The sequence below is a fragment of the Impatiens glandulifera genome, chromosome 3 (genome assembly GCF_907164915.1).
Source record: "Impatiens glandulifera chromosome 3, dImpGla2.1, whole genome shotgun sequence".
NCBI lineage: Eukaryota > Viridiplantae > Streptophyta > Magnoliopsida > Ericales > Balsaminaceae > Impatiens > Impatiens glandulifera.
This window is the reverse complement of record NC_061864.1, coordinates 63,775,139-63,789,217: the sequence shown is the minus strand read 5'-3', so window position 1 is coordinate 63,789,217 and position 14,079 is coordinate 63,775,139. Positions and strand designations below refer to the sequence as shown.

Genomic DNA, 14,079 nt, shown 5'->3' with positions numbered 1-14,079 from the left:
AAATAGCTGCTCATTGTTGTTTACAGGCCTGTATAAGTAAACCTACTTTCGAAGGGCTCTCTCTTCGTTAGCCGAGCGATCACTCAGCAATGAACACTAACTTCAAGCGGCCGAGAATGAGTACCTATCCCTTACGGGAATCGAACCCGTGTCTTCGACATGGAAGAAGCTTCAGAATAAGCTTTCTTTGATAGAAGAAAAAACCCCTGGCCTATTCACTTAAGAAATCCCCTCTAAAGAGGCGGGGTCCCTTGGATACTTGGACCACCTTGTCAAAATTGCATCTCGATCTCCGACGATGGTCTCGAGAAGGCCATGCAATTTATGGTGGGGAAAGGCCCCTCCACGAGTAGTGGACTTACCCACTTATCCATAACATTTATCAACTGGTCTACTTTAGCCTTCCTCAAAGTCAAAGAGCCCAGGATACCCCTTCACTCACGAGATAGGTGTTCCCAAGACATGAGAGAGATGTAAACCACCTCAAGGCGAGACCGGTGATGCTCTTTTTTAAGAACAACACAACATGGGGTAAATCCCCATGAAAAAGGAGCAACTTTCGTGTAGTTTGTAATTGGATGTAACTGTTAAGATTTTCTCTCGGATAAATCCTTCTCTTAATAAATCTCTTCTTGTTTCTCAATACAAAGTACACCTCTGGAGTAGAGGCAGGGTCGATGTAATTGAGCTTGTTGAGTCTGTTCAAGGGGGAGCCCTCTTTCTTATCTATCAATGCAGGAGAAAGAAGCTCGACTGGACCTCTTTCTTCATATGGCCCAAAAAAGCAAAATCGCAAACACTAACATTGCCAACAGGGGGAAGTGCGCCGATAGAGGAATCCAGCGGTTCCCTCAGCTAATTCAGAAACCCTTCTTTCGATTGACTCAGCTCCTGATACAGTTACATTTTTTATATATTAATATAGCCTGCTATCCGGGTTTGGCATACTCTCAATCCCGAACTCAATCGAGTAACCTTCTCCCGAATCCCGAGTCCCCGACTTAGAACTCGTTTGAAAATTTTCTAGTAATTCATTGTGTTTGCTCATTTGTTTTTATGTATATAGAGATGTGAACTATTTAAGATCAATGAATAACAAATTAGTTAATGTTATACAATGCACTTAAAATGATTAGTGAATAAAATAAAACATAATCAAACTAACCCTTGTTTGGATGATAAGAGCGGGAACATTACATGCTAAAATCAAGTAGAAGGGTTTGAGGGTTTCGCAAACAGAGAAGGGCGAGAGAAGAGAAAGAGGATTTTTCTCGGCGATCTCGAGGATTCCGATTTCTCCTTCGCCGTTTCTGAATCCAGATCTTCAGCGAGAGACCGAGAGCTCAATCGAAGCTTCTCTTCTTCACAGTTTTGCACTTCCACCGAGAAAGATTCTAGAGGTTGAGAGAACTAAACGACGAATTCTTCGTACGAGTTTCTCTTCTCTTTGCTGCGGAAGTTGCCGTTGTTCCAGACGACGAAGCCGGCAACTAAAATTCATTCGTTGTTTCTTCCTGGAGCAGATCTTCGGCGTCTTCTCTATCGCTGAAGTAGACAATCGGGAGCAATCTCCATCTCCAGACGTTAGGTATGAATTTTATTTAATCTGTATTTTCTATCAAAACAGTTAAAGCATGATGCATGATTGAAATTGATTGCTTGAGCTTGAAATTGATGATTTGATTAAGTATTCACTGTGATGGAGTGCAAATTATGATAAAATGAATCAGCAATGTTTGTTTGATATTAGACTGTAGGGTGTTTCATTACTGTTAATGGATTGTTTATTTGATTGATGGTGGTTTTTGAAATTGAATTGGAAATGAAATTTACATTATATTTGTTTGAGATTTAATTGAGGTGTTTGGTTAGTTGGAATTGCTGTGATGCTTATTTGCAAAATTTGATTTGATGATGGTGATGAAATGGATTTGATGAGTATTATGTTGAAAATCTGATATGATTGTGATGATGAAATAATAGGGCATGATTAGGATCATATGATTGAAATTCTAATATCTTTCGACGATAAGATGATGATTGTATGAATTCTAGACGTCTTATGCATTTATTGTTTGATCAAGGTGTTATGTTCTAATATCTTACGAACTTGATTGTGACATGACGACATGTAATCTAAACTTAGGGGAAATGCATTTTAGTCAATTTTAGAGCCTAATTCATGAAATATTTGGAAAATAAAAGACAAAAAAAATAGAAAACCACACTAGATTAGAAAATCCAAGATAAAAATAAAATAAAAAAAAGAGACCATGATTCAAACAAAGAACTACGACAGTCATGTAGCATCGAATTAACCGTCCTGGTTGGTAGTACTTTGGCAACATTTGCATAGACCCAATAAAATAAGCATCTCAAAAATTATAAAAAAAATATTAAAATGCTAAAAGACCATAAAAAAAAAAAAAAAATTAACTAGCCAAAGACTTGAATTTAAGAAGGTCTTCGGAAGAGTAAATCGTGAGGCAACTCTAAACCCAAATTGCTTTATCTTTCTTTTTGTGATTCATTTCATTTGGGTTCGGGGCTAGGAAAACGCTAGTTTAAATAATAATTAGGTTAGTTTAAGAATAAATGAAAAAAATATCGGATATTTAAAAAAATGAATTTCAAATATTAATAGGTTAATTTGGGAACAGGATTCCGTAATCATTACAACTTTTTTTTTTCTGCTAATTCTGTGTTTGCTTGTATGTCTAATTGAACTTTCTCTCACTACAACGACCTTGCCTGACAAAAACAAGTAGAAGCTATTAAAGATCAGTTTTCTATAAGATGAATGTACCAGGTTCTCAAATACCGGCTGCATTTAGGTATGTTGAAAATCTCCATGAATGTACCTGCATAGGTTTTTACTTTCATTTGTTTAGTTAACAATCTTTAATGTCATTAGACTGATTTGATCAAGTTTATTATTTACCAGGCTGTAATAATTCTCTTAGATCGAAGTAGTATGGCATTGGTGGAGCAGGTTTATGCTTTTCTTCCTAATTTTTTCTCTTCATAATTGTCTGCAAATACTGGTTTCATATCTTGACGAGTTGGGTTGCCCTTGGAGCTAATAACCCTAGTGTGTAAGTGGTGGTGCGGAGAATGGATTCAACAGAATGCGACAAGGCTATGGTGGTGACTCAAATAAGTGTTGGTGGTTTTGATCAACATGTTACTGCTAAAATACTGTCTGACTATTTTGAGGAGAATATTGGAATTGTTTGGAGATGCAGATTGAAAACATCTTCAACCCCTCCAGAATCTTATCCTGACTTTCGTCATGAAACTAAGATCAATATAACAAACAAACGAGAGAAGATTGAACCCCATGCTTTTCTGCATTTTGCGAATCCAACTTCTGCAGAGGATGCATTAAATGCAGCTGCCCGTGGGGAGCTATCATTATCTGGAAGGCCTCTAAGAATGAACATGGGGCCTCAGAATCCTTTCAGCTTGAATGCGAGAAGGAGGAATGTTGATCCTTTTAAGTTGCCTGGTGTTGGTCTTGAGATTGGAGTTCTATTACAGAAGGACGAGTTTTGGGCAGGCTGGAGAGCGCCGGCTGCTGCTTCTGTTGACTTTGTTGTGGATCCATTTAACTCAATGTGCAGATTCCTTATCACTATGGATACTGTATTCCTTATGGAGGATGTTGGCCAACATGTTATGATAAAATGCAATTTTAAAGCTGAGTTTTCAATAAGGGAAATTATTATTGTCAAACAGTATAGAGACATTTCTTCGTTGATTATCCTTCTTCAGCTGGCTTCTTCTCCATCTATCTACTACAGAACAGCTGATGATGATATTGAAGAACAAGTTCCACTAGATTTGTTGGACGATGATGATCCTTGGATACGCACTTCTGATTTTACAGCTAGTGGTGTTGTTGGTAGGTGTAATACTTACCGAGTTTCAATTCCACCTCGTTATGGGTCGAAGTTGAGTAAAATTATAGAATATCTTAAGGAGCAGAGTGTACCCAATGAAGAGGGACCAACAAGAGGGAGGCTTATGATAAGAGATGAACCCAATTATGGTAAGCCATTTATAGATCCCTTCTTTTGCATACACTATGAGATAGGTCTCAGTTTCGATGTGCTATTTCTGGTGAATGCTGTTGTGCATAAGGGGATTATAAGTCAACATCAGTTGTCTGCTGAGTTCTTTGACTTATTGAGAATGCATTCTCGGGATGTCAGCATTGCAGCTCTGAAGAACATATATACATATAGGTCACCGGTTTTTGATGCTGCTAAGAAGTTAAGAGCTGTTGTAGGATGGTTAATCAGAAACCCGAAGCTACTTGAAAGTCCAAAATCTCAAGAAGATGTTGTTGAAATTAGGAGATTAGTGATCACTCCAGTCAAAGCATATTGTCTGCCTCCAATTGTCGAACTTTCAAATAGAGTCCTGCGGAATTATAAAGATGTTTCCGACCGTTTCCTGAGGGTGATGTTCATGGATGAGGGCATGCAGACCCTCAATTCAAATGCTCTTAATTATTATAGTGCTCCAATAGTTAAAGAGTTAACGGGAGTTTTTTCTGCTCAGAAGACTTCAATATTCAAACGGATTAAGAGCATCTTGTCTGATGGGTTCTATTTGTGTGGTCGTAGATACTCATTTCTGGCCTTCTCCGCCAATCAACTACGCGACCGTTCTGCATGGTTCTTCGCCGAGGACAAGATTACTACAAAGATCATAAAAAGTTGGATGGGAAGGTTTTCTAACAAAAATGTTGCAAAGTGTGCGGCTAGGATGGGGCAGTGCTTCTCATCCACTTATGCTACTATTGAAGTTCTACCCTACGAAGTTAATGATGAGCTTCCAGACATTGAGAGGAATGGTTATAATTTCTCTGATGGCATAGGTATGATAACTCCTGATCTTGCCATGGAAGTTGCAGAGAAGTTGCAGTTGAAAGTGAACCCTCCTTCTGCTTACCAGATTAGATATGCAGGCTGCAAAGGGGTGGTTGCATCTTGGCCTGGGAAAAATGATGGCATTCGACTTTCTTTAAGGCCGAGTATGATCAAGTTCGAATCAAACCATACAATGCTTGAAATCTGCTCGTGGACTCGTTTCCAGCCTGGCTACCTTAACCGGCAAATAATCACATTGCTCTCCACTTTGGATGTGGCGGACGATGTTTTTTGGAATATGCAACAATTGATGATTTACAAGCTAGACCAGATGCTGGTGGATGTGGATGTAGCTTTTGATGTTCTTACAACATCATGCACTGATCAAGGAAATACTGCCGCCATAATGTTAAGTTCAGGTTTCATGCCTCAAACTGAACCTCACTTACGTGGGATACTAAATTGTGTAAGGGCTGCACAGCTTTGGGGCCTTCGAGAAAAAACCAGAATCTTTGTTGAATCAGGGAGGTGGTTGATGGGCTGCTTGGATGAGCTGGGCATACTTGAACAAGGCCAATGCTTTATTCAAATATCAAGTCCTTCATTGGAGAACTGTTTCATCAATCATGGAGATAAGTTCTGTGAGACAAAAAAGAATCTGAATGTTATTACAGGCTTAGTGGTGATAGCAAAGAACCCATGTCTTCACCCTGGAGATGTACGGATTTTGGAAGCAGTTGATGTCCCAGAGCTTCATCATTTATACGATTGTTTGATTTTTCCTCAAAAGGGAGATAGGCCACACACTAATGAAGCTTCCGGAAGTGACCTTGATGGGGATCTCTACTTTGTCACATGGGACGAAAATTTGATTCCTCCTTCTAAGAGGAGTTGGCCGCCAATGGATTATGAGCCACCGCCAATTAAAGTGCAAACTCGCGATGTTACTCAAAAGGTTTTTTCCTCATATCTTGACTTCGTCTCATCTTTCATATTTTTTTCTGAAAGCATGTTTGAACTCTGTGATGGTTCAGTTCAGGCCATGATATTTGTATGCATTTCAGGCTTTTGTAAAAACAGAAAGAAAAAAAATGATACTTTTTATTTGTTTGATAATATATTTTATATATGCTTTATGGCACCATAAATTGTAAGATCAAAGACGCAGAAGATAGGATTTTCAATAGCAAAAACTAGCAAAGAAAAAATTTAGTAGGAATTGGTTGTATTTTATTTGAATTACTTTATATGTTATGCCTCATACATTATTCTTGCCCTTCTTATATTTATGTTTTTTTGTGCGATTTACATTCTACCTTCCTCCTTGCTCGGCACAGAAATAAAAACTCTGAAGTAGATTTCATCATCCTTGATCTGTTTGTAATTGTATTATCCATGATTAATTGTTTACTAAATAGATGTTATACTTGTTACAATTTTACTCATTTATTGTTAAGGATATTATTATTTGTCATGTGATATTCTTTTCCTTTCTTTTTCGATCAGGACATAATTAACTTTTTCACCCATAACATGGTGAATGAGAGCTTGGGTGCAATCTGCAACTCGCACGTAGTTCATGCAGACATGAGCGAATACGGAGCACAAGATGAGAAATGCATAAAGCTGGCTGAGCTTGCTGCAATAGCTGTGGATTTTCCCAAAACCGGGAAGATTGTGACAATGCCTCACAAATTAAGACCTCAATTGTACCCAGATTTCATGGGTAAGGATAAATTTCAAACTTATAAGTCAAAGAAAGTGATAGGAAGATTGTATCGTCATGTTAAGAATGTGTACGAGAAAGACATAGAGACATGTTCAGACATGTCGTTTAATCTGGAAGACATCCCATACGATAAAGAACTTGAAATATCTGGATCAGAAGAATTCATTGAGGAAGCGTTGAAACTGAAATGCTCTTATGATGGGAAATTGAGTGCACTTCTCAGCCAATATAAAGTAACAAGGGAAGAAGAGATAGTAACTGGACATATATGGTCTATGCCAAAATATGTCAGTAGAAAACGAGGGGACCTCCAGGAGAAGCTGAGACATATTTATAGTGCACTAAGGAAGGAATTCAGGCAACAGTTTGAGAATCTCGGTCCAGAATTTGATATTGTTTCCGTTGATGAGAAGAATTCGATTTACGAGAGAAAGGCATCAGCTTGGTACCAAGTGACTTACCATTTGAATTGGGTGAAGATGTCACTGGAGTGGCAAAATACTAGCGACAATGAGGAAAAACGAGTGATGCTTAGTTTCTGTTGGATTGCGACTGATTACCTTTCGAAGATTAAGATTAGATCTCGAGGTAGGGTTCAAAGAGATTCATGTAAGCCTGTGAATAATCTTGCAAAGTTTCTTGCTGATGGAATGGGCATCTCCAAATGAAGAAATCAGAGAAGAATAGTGTTGGTTAGTATCAGCCAAAAAAAGGTAAGTTATAATATTATTACTGGAAATGTCTTTTTAGATGTTATTAATTAAGGCTCCTTAGTAGATCCTTCTTCTGTTAATTGCTTTGAATTATGCATTTGCAATAGAACATGGCGATGACAAAGATCTAGCGACGAAGTTTTGGCGACAAACGTAGAGGAGGATTGATCTGAAATTCAAACCGAACCAAATTTGATTCGGTAATTTGGACAAGCTATTTTGGTTGAGTTTGGATTAGATTAGGATTTTCTAATTCACCCAAACAATAATATATTTCAGATCATTAATGATTTTTTCTTTCAATTTTGAACAAAATTGTAGCATTAATTATTTTTATTTATTTTTCTGAAAATGTTTCAGGATCACTAAATAATGTTTAATGGCTAAAGATAAAATAAAAAAAATAATCAATACAAAGAAAATACATTTTAATAAATTTAGTTCAGATACAAATAAATTTCAGAAAAAAAAATTATAACAAAAGATTGAGTTTGGGTTATTTGAATTATATCCAATTTATATTTAAATTTGAATAAATTTAGTTCGAATTTAGTGTTCCAAAATAAATCGGTTTAAAATAACATTAAAAATAATTATGATAAAATTATGTTTTTGATAGGTATATATAATGTAATATATTAATTTTTTTTTTAAAATGGTTCATACAACAATAAATATGAACATAAAAAAATTATAAATATATTATCGAGCTAGTAGGTCATCAAGAAGATCGATTAACTCCCCCGATTGATTATACTGGTTTTTCGGAATATATATCAAAAAGTGCCGTAATAATACTATTATAGTATTATGACTGCGATCATTTAAAATTTGACAATTTCTCTCCAACTAGATAGTTCACTAAGAAATAATTTGAATGATAACCCAATTATGTAGACTTATCATGTCAGCCGTATCAATCTAAACCTCCCAATAACGACTCAAATACTCGAACATTACCTAATTAATCTCAGTAATATTCCACAAAAGACTACATATATTAGTCACTCTTTGATAATGCAACATTAAACGAGTTGTCGATTTAACCTCTTTGTGACACATACTACAACGACTAATCATAATACAATCTAAACTTAAACTCTTATAATTTAGATATATTAATGAAGTTATATATTTATTTATTTGTGTTTAAAACAATGACATACAAATACCATATTTTTCCAATCTCGGTCCTCAAACAGAATAATTTGAATTGAAAATAGATAGCATAATTAAAATGTGTCATTTTTTTTTAAGGTAGCAAGCTAGCCTGATCTCCACACAATAAGTCGAGTTTGAGAATTAAACCTATAACGTTTAGTATATTAAGAATCACAAGGTTGAGAATCAAACTCATATAATTTAGACTTTTAAAAAGTTGAATTACCTTACTTAAGGGTTTAAAAGGTAATATGGTACAAATGAAAAAATAATAATAATGATCTCATTCTCCAAGTATAATACTTAAGTACAAGAACCATAATCAGTCATATGCAAAAACAAATTCCCCAAAATGAAAAAAATCATTGTTTCTTCTTCTTGATACATTTGATCTCCAGCAATAAACTCCAAAACTCTACCTTCCACTTCAATAACACTAAATCCAATCTCCTTTTTTGCACCTTTTTTCTTCATCAATCCTTTAATTTCCTCAACTTCATTCCACTTTCTTTCCTCAGCATACAAATTTCTCAACATTACATAATTCCCATCATTCCATGGCTCCATTTCAATAGCCTTCTTCTTCATCCTCTCCACCCTTTCAACATCTTTAGCAAATCCACAAGCCGAAAGAAACGAACTCAAAACCACACCATTAACATCATAAGGCATTTCCTCAATCAATTTCTCGGCTTCCTCTAAACAACCCGATTTCCCCAATAAATGAATTAAACAACCGTAATGTTCTATCCCCGGTTTCAAATTAAATTCATCAAACGCGTTAAACCACTTCTTTCCTTCTTCAACTAAACCTGAATGGTTACAAGCCGACAACACACCTAATAATGTTATCTCGTTAGGGATAAATCCATTTCTTTTCATGTTCGAGAAAACCTCTAATGCCTCTTTTGCTTTTCCATTTATAGCCAATCCATTTATCAATGCGTTCCAAGTGGCTAACTCCTTTTCCGGCATTTCTTTGAAAATTCTTATTGCTTTCTCAATTTCACCGCATTTAGCATACATGTCTATGAGCGCTGTGCAGACATTTGTCGCTCTGTCGAGTTTCTTTCGAGTAACGAAACAATGGAGACGAATACCCCAATCCAACGCGCCTAAATCAGCGACGGCCGGAAGGATACTTACTATGGTAACTGTATCTGGTTCAAACCAAGAACACGATTCCAGTCTATCGAACAATCTTAAAGCTTCGCGCGATTGCTTGTTTCGAGAATACCCGCCGATCATCGCGTTCCACGAATATAGATTCTTGTTCGGCATCGTGTCGAATAATAATCTCGCGGAATTAACATCACCTTGGTTGCAATACCCATCAATGATAGATGTCCAAGACACGACATTTCTTTCAGGCATTTCGTCGAACAAGTAACGAGCCGAATCCATGTCTAAAATCTTAACATAAGCATCGATCATTACATTGTATGATGCACAATCTTTTGCCGGGGATTGATGAAATATATTCCTAGCAGTTATTAAATCTCCATTTCTTGCATACCCATCAACAAGAACAGTCCATGAAACTTGACTTCTCACTGGCATTTCGTCGAACAGTTTATGTGCATAATTCATCGATCCAAATTTCGAATACATATCTACCAAAGAAGTTGATGCAAACAAATTCGATAAAAACCCAAGTTTCAAAACATGATTATGTATTTCCTGACCTTCCCAGAAACCTTTACTCAATCCACATGCTTTTGCCAAAGATGAAAAAGTGTAATTATCAGGTATGAATCCGGTTAAATCAAATCTGAGGAGTTGATACAGTGTTATACATTGTTTGAATTGACGATTATCTACATGAGCTTTTAACATTGTGTTGCAAATGAAATTGTCGGTTCTGTGAAGGGAATGATCGAAGAGACGACGAGCATGGAGGATTCCGGTAAATGGGATTGAAGAACAGGTGGAGATGAACTTTGCGAGGAGTTTTAGGTTTGATTCGATGGAATGACGAAGCATAAAGGCGTGGATTTGAAGTAGGGAAAGTTTGGAATTCTTTCTCTGTTGGAGAAGAAGAAGACATTTTCTTTCAATCTGAGTCCAGATTATGGACTGTGATTGATTGTCGTTGATGTTCATCTATCATGGGTTTTCTGTATCTCCTCAAATTAGGTTTATTTTCCTTAGTGGGTTGCTTAGACCAATGAGACTTAAAAGCTCTAAGGCCGGTTTTTCTTTAGTCGAAATTTTCGATATATTTGGTTTGAAAGAAATATTTCACCGAATTCAAATTTATTTATTTGTTGTCTTCGAATAAATTAAAATTAATAGAATTTTGATTTGATTTTCGAGTTATGTTATAAGGATTTTGATTTGATTTTCGAGTTATGTTATAAATCGAAAATTGAATTTTATTATATAATATATTAAAAAGACGAACCAGAGAACACGAATAACCCAAGAACGAAATCGACGAACACCCCTAATTAGATATATAGGATATTGGGTCGATTATATATTTTCAATAAGTTAGGTGGGTGAGGATGATTTTCATGTTTACACCATTTGAAATCCTCTTTTGTTCGTCCCTTAACCCTAATTAAAATTCCTTTGAGACTATTTTTAATTTAAAATCTTATTCTCAAACTTAAAATGCAGTTATGTATCACATCAAATAATAATATATCTTTTAAAGTAAAAAATTCGTTCTCAAATTTGTACAATATTATCGAAATATTTCTTTTTACACCAAGTTTTTAACTTTTTTTAATACTATATATGTATCAACTTTACAAATTGAACCCCTTATTTTTTATCATTCAATTAGAGAAAATAATGATAAATTAAATATCAATAATAACGCAAATTATACCATATGAGCAATAAAAATACATCAAAACAAACATTATTAAATGACAAATTAAACATCATTAAATAAGCACAAATTACACTAACATTTGCGAAACTTGAATTGAAGTTTAAATTAATATTAGATACAAAAAATTTTAATAGAAGGAAAAGAAATAGATAGGGGTGAAATCTACAAATTAGATCTAGGGAAAGAATATTATACAAGATACTGAAATGATGTATTTCCTTTATACTTTACTTGGATCTGTTTTTATGCTATTAGCTATTCTGTTGATTCTTCTCCAAACAGGAACCACTGCGAATTTATCTTCTAAAGAAGAGGAATATAGGATCCAATTTTCTTTCCGTGGTGAACTGGTCGTCCCATACCTTCTGCCTGTCTTATATGTGTGGAACCAGGTCTTTTTCGGTTTTAGCCTCCCCCTCGAATACATAGGGTAGGTAGGTCCGGGTGAGAAAGGATCCCCTGTTGCCAATAAACTTTCCCCGGCCTTTTCTTCCCCTTACTCATAAAGGTCTTACAGTCGGGAGAACTACCTAACTAAAGAAAAATAGTGCTCTTTCTAAGAGTAGGCGTGGAGAGCTTTTTGCGGGGAAACTTGCAAAAAAAATTTTATTTTTGGCGAGAATGAGGTTTTTTCAAGTATATCCAATTTTTCTTCAAAATCTTGGTATTGGTAATTAGTATTAATAAAAAAAAGAGTATGAATTTTATTTATACAAAAGCTCTCTGTTAAACTTTTTAATAAAGTCTGATTTCTAATTAAAAGTAAAAACTTTTTTTTTAACGAGTAAAACAAAATTTACATCAAAATAAACATTATTAAAAAAGTACTTCGTACACATAAAATAGATAATGTAATAATTATCGGAATCGGTGTACTTTTCCCACAAGTGATCAAATAATGCATTACGAAGTGCAATGTGAGCTTCTTTATTTCTTATTTTTTGGTACCGAAATCGAGTATTTTCATCTATCACCATTTCGAACTCCGGTGAAATCGTTTTCATTTCAATTTCAATTTCAATAAGTGCACCAAGGTCACGTTCATCCTCAACAATGCATGTTAGAAAAATTATACATGTAGTCATTATATCATGCAACACTTCTTTTCTCCAAAATCGTATTGGTCCTACTACAATTGCAAAACGTGATTAAAGAACTCCGAATGCACGTTCAACGTTCTTTCTATATGTTTCTTGTTTCATTGCAAAATATTTTTCTTTAGACCACGTGGCTCATGAATTGCTTGCACCATTTTGCAAAATATTGCCTATGTTATATTTTTCTTTGGATTACAAAATGAGTTAGAGAAGAAATACCTTGAGTTAGATTCTAGAACAGATGAGATGACTCTAGCACATTTATATTGTTGTTGGTGCTTGGCAAATCGAAATACGCATGCCATATCCAAAGATCATAATATGCTACAACTTTAAGAATGATCGTAAGCTTTCCACTACCTGCATGTTGCCCGGCCTATGCAATATGACATTTTTTTCACCTCCAATGCATGGAATCTAAGCTGCCTAACATTCAAGCTTTCTTACCAATATAGAGAAGTCTAAAAATAGCTTATGTTGTTGGCCTTTAAAAATATCTTTTAAAATATCTCAACTACAGTTCAACAAAATATTTTCATGCTTTCAATTGCAGTAGACTCTCCAATTTTAATATACATATATGTGGCATATGTTGGAACACCATACGTCAACATACGAAAACTGATGTTATTTTTTGTATTTGAGATATTTCAAGCTGCCTACGTTGTCCGATTGTTGTTGGAAGTAGCGATCATTATTTATTGCAAAATTAAGGAAGAAAACAAAATTTTATTGTAAGATTTGAGTTCCATGAATGTTTGAGCATTTATTTTATTAAAGTTGAACAAACACGCATTTAAAAAAAAAATAGTTTAAAATTAAGTTCAACCAGATTCATTCACAACGGATATATTTTTGTAATATTTAAATAATCTTGGAGGAGGGGGTTAATTTAACATATTATTAATCTTATTTTCATTGACTGTCCTTATTTTTTATTATTTATATTATACTTTTAATTTATTGTGGGAAATATAATTTTTATTTTGAGTATTTATTTGTGTTTTATTTTAATAAAATTGTTTTTTTATTAATATTTTTTATTATTATAAATTTATTTATGATATGTAAAAAAATATAGGATAAAAATAAAATATATATAAAAAACTAAATATAAAAAATATTGAGTTTGTGAATAGCGTAAACTCGCATATATGATTTCTGTAAGGAGAATGGTTAAAAGGTATTTTAAGAGTGAATTTGAGTGTAAAAATAAAAACTCATTTTGTGACTTTGAGTGTAGTTTAGAAAAGATCTTATAATGATTTAATCTATATTATAAAAGATTATGTTTTATTCTAAAATGCAAATAAAATGTCAATTCACTAATTAGTGATTCTAATAAAAAAATACTTGGTTCTTCCTATTAAAATGGAATGAGTTTCTTTTTATAATAATTTCATCCACTCCTAGTTAGCACTTTTAGCATTTTTTGAAAAAAAATAAAATTTGTATATGATCGATTAGATGGTTCTCATCTACTATTTAATAGATTTGTTTTTCTCATTTGTAAAAGGTCTTTTTTTACAAACTTGGTAAGAAATTGAAATAAAACATATTTTTGGTGAAAAACAATAGATCAACAAAATTTATTTTAGGGTAATTTTAAAAAAATTCACCCATTTTTTATTATTTTTATATACTTCAATCACATTTTTAT

General features: G+C 34.2%; 2 protein-coding genes across 2 annotated transcripts; one reads left to right on the top strand and one right to left on the bottom strand.

Moving 5' to 3' along the window:
• The first annotated feature begins 2,924 nt into the window (after positions 1-2,924).
• LOC124928818 (RNA-dependent RNA polymerase 6) lies at positions 2,925-7,661 on the top strand. Its single transcript, XM_047469070.1, has 3 exons — positions 2,925-5,832; positions 6,384-7,319; positions 7,427-7,661. The coding sequence occupies exons 1-2, from the start codon at positions 3,115-3,117 to the stop codon at positions 7,272-7,274; spliced, it is 3,609 nt and encodes a 1,202-aa protein (XP_047325026.1). The 5' UTR covers positions 2,925-3,114; the 3' UTR covers positions 7,275-7,319; positions 7,427-7,661.
• Positions 7,662-8,748: 1,087 nt separating this feature from the next.
• On the bottom strand, positions 8,749-10,611 carry LOC124929494 (pentatricopeptide repeat-containing protein At2g44880). Its single transcript, XM_047469870.1, has one exon. It carries the CDS (start codon positions 10,581-10,583, stop codon positions 8,784-8,786), a length of 1,800 nt encoding a protein of 599 aa, XP_047325826.1. The 5' UTR covers positions 10,584-10,611; the 3' UTR covers positions 8,749-8,783.
• Between the last annotated feature and the right edge of the window lie 3,468 nt (positions 10,612-14,079).